General features: G+C 45.7%; 1 protein-coding gene across 8 annotated transcripts in view; it reads left to right on the top strand.

Moving 5' to 3' along the window:
• MTMR3 (myotubularin related protein 3) overlaps positions 1 to 12,143 on the top strand; it is a 74,643-nt gene that overhangs the window by 43,055 nt on the left and 19,445 nt on the right. For all 8 annotated transcript variants that reach the window (XM_082293317.1, XM_082293318.1, XM_082293316.1 and 5 more), the window contains 4 exons: positions 394 to 476; positions 2,908 to 3,074; positions 5,947 to 6,043; positions 6,859 to 6,972. In XM_082293317.1, coding sequence (XP_082149443.1) covers positions 394 to 476; positions 2,908 to 3,074; positions 5,947 to 6,043; positions 6,859 to 6,972 — 461 coding nt within the window. The remainder of the gene's footprint in view (positions 1 to 393; positions 477 to 2,907; positions 3,075 to 5,946; positions 6,044 to 6,858; positions 6,973 to 12,143) is intronic.

Here is a 12,143-nt window from a genome sequence, read left to right as displayed (position 1 = left end):
AAAAGCATCCAGACTGCAACAGTCTATTGAGGGGATCTTGCTTGGCGGTTCTTTTTGATCACCAACAGCTAAAAATATATTAAGATTCCTAAATTTGGACCTATAAGAGAGAAAGCTGCTTCCATGAGAGAGGAGCTTGGATGTCTGCTGCCTTTCCTGCAGCCTTCTCAGCTGTTCCCGTGGGATCCCTTAAGGCTTTTGGGCTACACAGGACTGGAGCTGGAATATGAATACCTGGTACCAAACTCCACAGCTGCTGAAGTGGTTCCACTTGGGTTCTGTTGTTTTCCTCTCTTCAGACTCCATGTAGCCTACAATAAATCCTTGTGAGATATGCAAAGAAAGTGCTGTTACTGCTGCTGAAATCAAATAATGGGATGTGTTTAATTGCAGGTTCCATTGCAGCTCATCGAGAGTGTGGAGTGCCGGGATATATTCCAGCTTCATTTGACTTGCAAGGACTGCAAGGTTATAAGGTAGGAGAGGCTCAGTGTTAAATGGGGGGGGAATTTGCCTTCCATGTGCCATGGGCAGCTGGGATGGTTCAAGGAAATGGGGTTTCTTACTTGATTTCCCTCAAAAGCTTTTTATTTTGTCTGATTTTTTTACAAGGTGAGCTGTGTGTCTGATTGTTGTGATACAGGACAGCAGCAAACCTTGGTCTGAGCCCACGTGGCTGATCTTGGTTTTATTCTGACGTTAATTTTAGTCTCACTGTGTTTTCCCTGCTTTACAGTCAGTTATCATGTATTATAGATGCAAATCAATAGATACAGAAGTAGATAAAGCCACTGACACACATATTGGAGAAGTGTTTAATCAAGATTTGGGGTTTGGAGGCTTCATCCACGCTGCATTTTCAACACCCATGAGGTGTCACTATCCTTGAGGCATGGTGACCTTCTGGAAAAGAAAGTGAGAGAATAAGGGAAAAGCAGGTGAGGGAAGCTCCAGGTGTGCAGCCAGCAGTTCCTCCTGGCTGTCCTTCTGCAGGCTCCAGACCTGAGCCAGGACTCTCTGAGCTGCCCAGCCTGAGCTACCCTTAGCTGGGTTGTTTTGGTTTTTTTTTACTTTTCTGCTGCAGAAATTAATTTTGATCTATGAACTTTAATTAAGAAGAAAGGAACATTTCTTTTTGATTAAATGTTTGCTGGCAATACCTTTTGTGTAATGAAAGGAGTCCCAGCCATCTCCGAGCACTCAGAATGTTTAACAGGTCAGCTGCTTCCTGAAAGGCTGTTTTTTTCACCAGGACTGATTTGACTTTGGAAGTAATACTTAGTTTAATTTGAATTCAATGTTTAACTTCCTCTTCACTTGTAGCTCTTGACATTTAAGAAAGTCACCTTTCCTCCCTACATTAATTTGTTATTTCCCTTCAATTGTAGAATGAATACAAATTGATTGTTTGTATTTTTGCCTTCCTTATCAATTTCCTCTCAAAATTGCATCTCCAAGACTGAGGACTTTGTGACGGTTGGTTGGGAGATGGTGAAGTTTGGGGCTGAGACAGAGGATTTAGAACATATTCCTGTTCTTTTTCATGAGCAAACTTTGTATTTTGAGTAGTAGAATTCAAGTAAAGATAATACTTGTTATTTGCACCACTAACTTCAAAATAATTTAGAAAGAATTTAGGGTGAGATGTATTTTGCCTGAGTTTGAATATTTAATGGAGAGTTATCCAGTCTCAGCAAGTAGGCTGGGCTTGCTGTACAGTCAGTGATGGGAAAGAAATAAACCCCTCAGGCTGCAGTTCCTCACAACTCTTGGGAGATGTTGGACATGGCTTTTTCCTTCCACGTTGTGGCTCTGAGCTATTTGCAGGTAGGGGTGATAAATCTGCCCCGAGGGAGTGCAGATGCCATCATTAACCAGCAGCACTCGGACTGAGCCGAATGTAAATACTTGGGCAATATTTAATAACTATAAAATCTTGAAGAAAAATGTCAGAGCAAAATAAATCACTGATTTATTTCCACCCTTTTACTCTAAAGAGTCCAGGAATCCTCTTTGAAAAGAAAAGCTAATGTAATTTTAATGCACTGCTTTAAAGGTTTGTTTCTCCTGTGTAGGGAATATTCTCTCTGCTTTTTGTTAGTCTGTAACATTGGGCAAAGCTCAGTCTGTGGTTCCCAACAAAGCCACAAAGAGAAGGGTTTGAAATGGACCTTAAAACCCATCTCATTCCAACCCTGCCATGAGCAGGGACACCTTCCACTGTCCCAGGCTGCTCCAAGCCCCAATGTCCAGCCTGGCCTTGGGCACTGCCAGGGATCCAGGGGCAGCCACAGCTGCTCTGGGCACCCTGTGCCAGGGCCTGCCCACCCTCCCAGGGAACAATTCCTTCCCAATCTCCCATCCAGCCCTGCCCTCTGGCACTGGGAAGCCATTCCCTGTGTCCTGTCCCTCCAGCCCTTGTCCCAAGTCCCTCTCCAGGTGAACACCCCCTGCTCTCCCAGCCTGTTCTTGTTTACAGGACTGTGGTTACAGTTATATTATGTAGATTATAATGTGTGGGATAGTTTTCTGAGTTTCCCCCTGATTCCAGTGGTGAGAAGGGGCTGTAACACATTCCTGTCTTTGACCTCAGTGATCTTTCCTGGGTTTCATAGGTAACACATGGAGAAATGTTCCCCTCATTCCTGGCAGGGCACACCCTGGTTATTCCCAGTCACAGAACGTTGCTGCTCAGTTAATCCTGACTCCCTAAATGTGTTTCCTTACTCATATTCACAGGTTTCATTTTTACTTCCCATTAGAATGCACATGGAAGCAGAACTAAGTTGTCAATAAGTTGTTCACCCTCACTTTATGCTCTCACACACCTTTTCATGCTCAGCCTGTCACCTTCTAGAGCAGCATCTCTTACTGAAAATCACCCATGGAATGTTTGTCTCTGGACAGGTGTCAGTTTTCCACCTTTGAGCAGTGTCAGGACTGGCTGAAGAGGCTGAACAATGCCATCCGCCCCCCGTCCAAGATAGAGGACCTGTTCTCCTTTGCCTACCACGCCTGGTGCATGGAGGTTTATGCCAGTGAAAAGGAGCAGCACGGAGACTTGTGTCGGCCAGGTATGTGGGAACACCTTTGGGATCACCAGAGCAGCACCTGGATATCCCCAGGGAGTTACTGGGGTGGATTGGATTCAGTCAGTCAGGTGTAACCAGACCTTCATTCACCACAGCAGCAGCTTTCAGTCTAAACCATTTTGGGTTGATTGCCGCGTTTTCTGTAACTGTCTGGAACAGTGATCTCCAAGATGGGTGTTGGAGAGGAGAAGGGAGCCCCTGAGCTGCTCCTGAGGTTCATTCACAGCCACAGGCAGTGATCTTTTTTAGTGGGATAGCATCCTTGCTGGAAAGCTTTGGAAGCCCACAAGTAAATAAAAGCTCAAACTTGGCGAGCTGGAGGTTGTAACACTTGTTTAAGAAATCTGATTTCCAGGCCCTCTGTGATCTCCTGTCAGTCACAATTCACTGCCTCAGGGAAGTGTCCCAGTTACCAGGCTGAAAGATGTTCCTGGGATTCTGTCCTGGTTGCTCTGGAGCTGGGCACAGGCTCTCATGTCTGTGGTGTCTGGGGAGGAGCAGGGATCACACAGTGGGAGGAGGAGCTCCCTGGCCCTGTTCCTGTTCACCCACTTCATTAGCAGCTTCTGGAAAATGCCAAAAAACTCCTCAGAGCAGAGTTTCACACCCAGGGCTTTTCCCTCCTAACTAAATTAGGGAAATGGGAGCTAGCAGACCTGTGGAAGGCTTGCTGAGTCTCCTCTTCCTTGCTTCATGAGGAAGATTTCAGCCTAATGCTAGCTTAGGATAATCGTGGAATCACGGAATGGTTTGGATTGGAAGGGACCCTAGAGCCCATTTCATTCCACCCTCTGCCATGGGCAGGGACATCTTCCACTAGACCAGGATGCTCCAAGTCCACCCTGGCCTCGGACACTTGCAGGGATAAGAAGCAACATTTACCTTTTTATTAACTTCTACCAGTCAACTTTTTTTCTTGCAGCTCTGTCTATCAAATAATTTCCTTTAACATAACTTCATCTCCCTGTAGCTGCCTGTGGCTGGGGGTAGATGTTCTCCTTCAAACAGCTGGATTATAGCTGAAATAAATCAGTGTGAATGGAGTTGAAGAAGTCAATCCCAAGACATTGTCATTTCTCTTCTATGTCCAAGGAGCCCATTGTTTGCTAGATACAGACAAAAATACCAAAGTGCTTCAAAATCCATCCAAGTGTCAACAGAACACATTTTCTGGGAAAAATATGTTAGCAGTGTCTGTAGTAGAGATCCAGGCTGTGGCTCACAGAGTCAGCTTTAATAGGAAGCACAAGCCCACAAAATATCTAGCTTGCTTTTCCTGGCATTTTGAGAGTGGATTGGGATGCTTCTAAGCATTATCAGTGTTGGCTCAAAGTGCCTCTTAAAACACCAGCAGTTCAGGAGGAATGGACTAAATGTTAAGGTTGGGGCTTCTTTTCCAAGAGGAAAACCTGTGGCTTCACAGTAGCTAAAAATTAAGAGGGAAAAATCAAACAGAATATTTCATTTTCATGTAGTTTTATGTGTTTCTCTTAAAACCCACCAGGGCTGAGCAGTGTTGGTTGGGGATATTTCCATTATTCTCATTTGCTATCCAGAAAAATCCTTAAGGATGTAGCACAAGTTTTAAGGAGCAGCTGATGGTGAAGCCTATCCAGCAAAAGGATTTGTGGGGTTTTTAAATTTAAAAAGTCACTGCCAAGGACAAACCTGACAGAGGTTGTTGCCTGGCTGGAATGTGTTGTCCAATTTCACCTCTGCTCTTGACAAAGGATCTGTATAACACTGTAATTAATTAAGTCCTGTAATTAGGCTGCCATCTATTTTCCTAATTTACCTATTTCTATTTATCTCTCATTGTTCTGTAACCTGGCATTAAAAATCATTCCAGACATGTGCATTTACATCTTGGAGTTAAATGTGTATCTACAGATAGCTGGGGGATTGACAGACTTTAAGGGTTTTCTAAAATATTTAATGGAAAGATGTAATACTTAAAGCATTAATTTTTCAACAGATTTTTCCCCCCTTGGGTGCTGCTCTGCCTCAGGATTTAATGATACAGTAATTTAAAGAGACAAGCAATGGATGGACTTTCAGAATCACTTATCTAGTGCTGCTCACATGCTCATTAAATTTAGCACTTCTCTTAGCCCTGGAAACTTGGAAATTTTGTCTCATTTTCCAGACTTTCTGTCTTCTTATTCTTTATTGCCACTGTATATTTTTCAATTGTATTTTGAGACTTTAAAAGAAAGTGTCTAGGAAATAAATGGGGCTCATTGCACTTCCTTTAATGTATTAATCCAGGAATTTGTGAGGCTCTTGTGACTGATATATGTGTCAAACAATCATTTATGCATTTTACTTTCCTATCTGCACATGACTCATGGAGCAATAATGTCCAATTTACGATGGAAAACTGAGATGCAGGATAAATGACAGGACCTGCCTCCAGCCATACAGGAAAGCTGGAGCTGGAAATGCATATTCAATGGATTGCCCACGTTCCAGGGCACATTCCAGGTCTTCCCCTTTCACCAGAGCTTCACATTCTTCTCATTGATACCAAAGTCTTCTGAACTTCTGACCATCCCACTTGGACTGCTGATGGATCTCAGTTCCTTTGTTGATGTCCTTGGTTCTGGTCTGCAGCATTGTTCTTTTTAATATGAATTTCCAGAAGTTGGTAATTTCAGGGAAAAGCTCCTTGTTGGACTCTGGCATTTCTGGAGAGTTGGCCAGAGAGAGCCATCGATGCAATTGTCAAAATGAGGCTGTGAAATGCAGGTGGTGGGGTTGGACTGAGGGATGTGCTGGTTTTCTCTGTTTTGCAAAGCAGGAATCTTAATTCCTTATTTCCCATTCATTTTCTCCCTCTGCTCTGGATCCCCAGGAGAACATGTAACTTCCAGGTTTAAGAACGAAGTGGAGCGGATGGGGTTTGATATGAACAATGCCTGGAGGATTTCCAACATCAATGAGAAGTACAAGTGAGTGATGGGGCTGCTCCTCCACAGCCAAATTGCATCTCAAAACACTCAATTACTGAAACTTTTTTCAACTTCTACAGTTCCAAAGAAGGGACAATCAGAATTAGGATTTTTTTGTTGGTTTATAGAAAAAATGTGCTTTTAATTTCTCAATGTTTTATTAGCTGCTACGGTTTTTTAGGCTTGGAAATACCAGATTTTGATGTGGCTTCTTAGAGAATAAGCATTCTAAGGGAGATCTTAAGTGAGCAAAGAGTGGAGTTTGAACTTTTTAAAATATTTTTTTATAGTGTCTTGCTCTCTAACTTACTACAAAGACATGTATTTAAAAAACCAAAACCAAAACCAAACACATTTGGAAGGGTTAAATTTGTGGATGAATAAGTAAGAGAAAACCCTTTCTGAGGTACTCAAAGTGCAGACAAAGTCCTCTTTAGGCTCTGGAGCAGGGGAAGGTGCTCTGTGACCTACAGCGGGGGAGACAGGGTGTTCTGGCTGATCCCTGGTCCTGCTCAGAGCAAACCCAGCTGGAACACTTTGTGATGGAGCAGTGTCAGTGCTCTGCCTGTGCAGGATAATGACTCACAGCTGGTGGTTGGTGTCCCTGCAGGAGGAATCTCTGCCTTGGCCTCTGGAAGAGGAGGGAAGGAGAAAGAGCCATCCCTCCATATTTAATGCTGGAGAAGGGGGAGTTTATTAACATCCAGGGAAGCAGGAATTGGCAAAAGGGGCATCAGGTTCCTCCACAGCAGCTTTGTGCTCTCTGGGGTTCTGGAGCTGCTCCCTATCCCTGACTTTGCTCCCTTTCCCCACAGGCTGTGTGGCAGTTACCCCCAGGAGATCATCGTTCCCGCCTGGATCACGGATAAGGAGCTGGAGAGCGTGGCCAGCTTCCGCTCCTGGAAGCGCATCCCTGCCGTGGTGTACAGGTGAGGAGCAGCTGCAACAGCCTTCACCAGGCTGGAAACAGGCAGTCCTGACAAAGAAAAGCTGGAATAAGTCAAAACTGGGAATTTTGGGAGGTGCTCAGGCTGCTCTGGCTAAGGCAGACGCTCCATGTGCGCTCCGAGTGGGAATAATGGGTTGTATTTAGAATTCCAAACGCACACTGGAGGAGCACTCAGCATTTACATCTCCTGCAAATCATTCCTAGGGCAGTCACCCCAGTTAAGATTGATTTTTAAATTTTTTTAATATGAAAATGAAAAAATGGAAGGTGAAGACATCAGTGGAGAACTGATGAATGGCCCCCCTGGCTGGGTACTCTTTCAGCTTTTCCCTGACTCATCTGGCTAATTCTCAGACTGCAGTATAAACAAGGACAAATACCAAAATTACTTGAAGGAGATCTAAAACTCAAAGTAAAAATTAATGTACAGTTTAGCTCTATCTCCATATTTTAGATAGTTTTTATTACACAGACCCTTCCTTAGATTGAGTCCAGCAATTCTTCATAATAAAACTGCTTGTCTGAGATACTGGGTTTTGGCAGCTTCTTCAGTGGAAAATCTATTTCAGCATCTGTTTTTTCAAATATTCTGGATTCTGTGGATATTCTGTGGCTGCCCCATGCCTGGAAGTGTCCAAGGCCAGGTTGGACAGGCCTTGGAGCAACCCCATTTAGTGGAAGGTGTCCCTCTCTGTGGCAGGGGATGGAATGAGATGAGCTTTGAGGTCTGTTCCCACGCAAACCATTCCATGATCCTATAAACCTGTCACTTAATCCCGTGGCCCCTTCCCTGGGGTGGTTATCCTCCCATAAATCTTTAAAATCTTTTTCAAACATCAGATGACAAAGGGATTAAAAAGATAATGAATCTGATATTCCCTAAGCCTCAGCACCCATTCCCTGTGAACACAGAGAGCAGGAAAGTTGACAAATCCTTAGCCTGGGTCAGAGGAGCCAAGGGCAGGAGAGCTGTAGGCCACAAAACACTGTTTGCTGAGCTTAAGGGTTCTTGTTCTGTGAAAGCAGAACAAATTGGCTCATGGCAGCAAATTTTCTTTAAATCCTCCTGTCTTTCCTCCTTTTCCTCCCAAACAACCAAGGGGTTTAGTGTGGTCTCTTTTGGAACGGTGAAGGAGTTGTTCCCTCCTCTGCTTAGCTCTGGGAAGGGGAAAAATGCTTTCCAGCATCTGCTGACTTTAAAAAATCTGTGTATCTTATTATTACAGTACTAAATGTGTGTATATAGATTATATTTATGTATAAAGGAGAAATGTGTGATTTATGTGTGGGTTTGGGTTCAGCTTTTGGGCCTTTTCTGCAGTTGTCACATCATTAGGGGACACCTCACCTTCAAACACTTCCCCAGGGCAGCATTCCCTCTCCTGTCATCACTGCACAGAAGGAAAGCACTTTGTTCTCATTCCTGGGAACACCTTGCATTCCAGGGATTTATAGAAGAGCAACTGAAAAGTCAAAAGACCACAGAGATGGAAATTGTTCTGTCCCCATGTTCAATTTTCTGCAGTTCTGCTGAGGCTCTGGGTGGTAAATCACATGTGGGGTTTCATTGCTGAGCTTCAAATCAGCGAGAGAAAAGTGTTTCTCTTTTTTGATTTCTTTTTTTTGTCCTTATCTTGACATTTAGTAATAGCTTTTTCAAGACATCCAGTTCATCAGTCTGGGCTCTAATAGAGCTCACAGCAGTGAGTGGAGGAGGATTTCTAGGTTGGACTGGGCTTGGAGCATCCTGCTCTAGGGGGAGGTGTCCCTGCCCGTGGCAGAGGCTGGAACAGGATGAGTTTTAAGGTACTTTCCCACCCAAATCATTCCATGATTCTATGATTGGAATTCCATATATATATATATATATATATATGTATATAGCCATAAACCCAGCTTTTTTTTCTTACTTTTGGAGGAGTAAGGGCAAGAGCTTATTCAACATTTTTCATCCATTGAAATTATTTTGGGACTTAACGATTTTAGTTTCATTATTGATCACATTACTAAACCTCTTTTCGCTTTATTTGAGGGGAAATAAAAGCAATCAGGATTTTTTTTAAATTAGTCCAATCACTTGTCTCAGATACAGAATGTTGGGACAGAGACCAGAGAGACACTGGCAAATTCATTGTCCCTGTGAAGCAGTCAAGGCTGAAAAGCCAAGCAGGCTGATTTGGAGACAAGCTCCAGGAATGCTCCACAGAGATTGGACTGGCAGGAGCCTTGCTTGCATTCAGTGATCGAATTCCTAGAGAAATCTCACACCCAGACCCTGCAGTTTTTCTTTCTGTTTCCAATTTTTTAAACCTTTTCACATATTTCATAGAGTCACTGAAACACATTGGGTTGGAAGAGAGCTTACAGCTCATCTCATTCCACCCTCCTGCCACAGGCAGGGACACCTTCCACTATCCCACGTTGCTCCAAGCCCTGTCCAGCCTGGCCTTGGACACCTCCAGGGATCCAGGGGCAGCCACAGCCTCAACCTCTCTGGGAACAATAATTTATGTCGATAAATCTGGCTCCAGAGAATCAATGTCATGGGGAAGGCTCTTAGGATTTTTTGGGAGGACAATAGAGAGCCCTTCCTACCTTGTGGAAACAGCATCATGAGAGCCTCCTTGGAAGTTCTCTGTGTGGAAGTGTCCTTTAGCCTTGCACTGCTGGGGGTGAGCACCCACCCAGGCACAGGGATCCTGTGGCACACGGAAATTCTGTTCCTGCTTCTGAGTTACATCCCTGAACTGCAGCAGTGGGGTTTCCATTACAGGTGCTGGTAGTTCAGAAATGCAGTACAGGGAGCAATTCACCCTTCCTTAGTCCTCTCTGCTCTGTGGTTACAAGGCCTTGGGGGATTTATTGTTGTACTCCCAGGTGGTTTGAACACGGGGAGGATGAAGCCTGTGCAGAGGTGTACGTGCATCCTGCAGCTCTACAACAGCTTGTAAAGGGCTTTAGAGTTACCTAATGCTGATTTACTCTTGGTTTCTTCAGGGGGATGCAAGTTTTTTTATCTCTAGGGAATTTTCCATGGAGGTTTTGCTTTATGTTTTTTGAATCGTTCTGGTTTGTTTTGTTCCTGAGCTCTGAGTGATGCCCTCTTATCCCAGCTCTGTCCCTGGGGACCTCAGCATCTCACTGGCTGTTCTTTATCCCTGTGGCCAGTCCAGTTGGAATGAGTGGGATTCCTCAGCCCTCCAGTATGCCCCTAAATAGAATTGTGTGCTGATTTCTGGTACCTCTGAACGTGGCAGATTTGTGCAGGGAACTGGTGGGGCTGCACAGCCACCAGCGAGCTCATCTCCTGGCCTAATGAGTCTTCATAATTTGTGGTACAATGCAAGGCAAGGACCTGGAGATGAAAATATAACTCTTTATGAACCTATGAAAATTATTCTGCAGCAGGTAGTAATGAAATCTGGGAGAACATATGGAAAAATAAATGAGCTGCTCTGTTCAAAATAGATTTCTTACACGTATAATGATGTTTTATTTTCTTTTATTTGTGCAAGCGTAGCGGGGAACTAGGTGGCCTTTCAGTGATTGGCATGTATTTTTTCCTGAACTAATTTGCTATGGGTAGAGCTGTTTGTGGAAGGCTATTAATTCCAGCAGAAATCCATTTCCCTGTGCCTGCAGTCGGCTGGCACCTGGTGTAAGAGCTGTGGCTTCGCATCGCTTTTCCTTCGCCTCGTTTAACGCAGCGTGTCAGTGCTTCCTCTAACTGAAGGCTTTTTATATGAAACAATTATAAAAGAGCTATGAAAAATACTTCAAACTGCGTATCCCAGCCTGTTTGATCACTTGAAGGCTCTGCACCATGGAGCCACGTCCCTGTGTTGCTGTTGGATGAGGAGCAGGAGGCGGCGGCGCCCACGCGGTGCCCGCGGGGACGCTGCGGAGGAGGTGCCGCGCAGCACCCGGGGGTGACAGCTCTGACAGCACAGCACAAACCAGCCTGTCACACCTCCAGAAACATCCATCAGAGTGCTCAGAGCCAAAAAGTCAACATTGGCTGCTTTGGGTGGGCTGGCTTCCTGTTCAGGGCTGAGACTGTTAAGATTTGCTTAAAGGTTAAGCTGACCCTCAGCACTCTGGGTTCCCTGATTAGAGGGAGTTGAACAGCTCCTGGCTGCCCTGAAGCTCAGGTGGGTGGTTTGTTTGCAGGAAGGCTCTAAAATCTTTTCCTGCATCATAACGTACAGGAACTGTAATTGGCATGTGCATGCTTTGGAAATGCAGGGTTCAGGTGGGATTCCTGGGTGAGGACAACATTGCCTGGAGGCACCTGTGCTTGAAAAGCTGCTATTCCCAGAAATCCACCTGGGTGCTGGGCTCATCCAACAGTGTGAGCAGCAGGGGAGGGGGGAATTCTGCCCTCCTGCCCTGCTCAGGTGAGACCCCACCTGCAGAGCTGCCCCAGCCCTGGGGCCCAGCACAGGAAGCATCTGGAGCTGCTGGAGAGAGTCCAGAGGAGGCCACGGAGATGCTCCAAGGGCTGGAGCCCCTCTGCTCTGGAGCCAGGCTGGGAGAGCTGGGGGTGCTCACCTGGAGAGGAGAAGGCTCCAGGGAGAGCTCAGAGCCCCTTCCAGGGCCTAAAGGGGCTCCAGGAGAGCTGCAGAGGGACTGGGGACAAGGCATGGAGGGACAGGACACAGGGAATGGCTTCCCAGTGCCAGAGGGCAGGGCTGGATGGGATATTGGGAAGGAATTGTTCCCTGGGAGGGTGGGGAGGCCCTGGCACAGGGTGCCCAGAGCAGCTGTGGCTGCCCCTGCATCCCTGGTAGTGCCCAAGGCCGGGTTGGACATTGGGGCTTGGAGCAGCCTGGGACAGTGGGAGGTGTCCCTGCCATGGCAGGAACGGTGGAATGAGATGAGCTTCGAGATCCCTCGTAACCCAAACTGTTCTATGGTTCTTTGACTTAAATAGTGAAGGGCAGTGTGGATGAGTGCTGGGATATTTCAGCTGGGACATGAGGCAGGGATTAAACATTTTGAGATGCTCCAGAAGTTCTGTCTGTGCTGCTCTGGCCTCTCCACCTGTACCTGCAGCTGGACCTCCTTCCCCCAGGGCTGAGCTCCCTGAATTCAGGGTGCTGCTGGGCAAGGTCAGGGAAAAGGTTGTTCTGCCAGCTGCAAACACTTCGG

Source organism: Coloeus monedula, assembly GCF_965178545.1.
Source record: "Coloeus monedula genome assembly, chromosome: 18".
NCBI classification, from domain to species: domain Eukaryota; kingdom Metazoa; phylum Chordata; class Aves; order Passeriformes; family Corvidae; genus Coloeus; species Coloeus monedula.
Note: the sequence above shows the minus strand (reverse complement) of the source record. Positions and strands in the feature narration are given on the sequence as shown.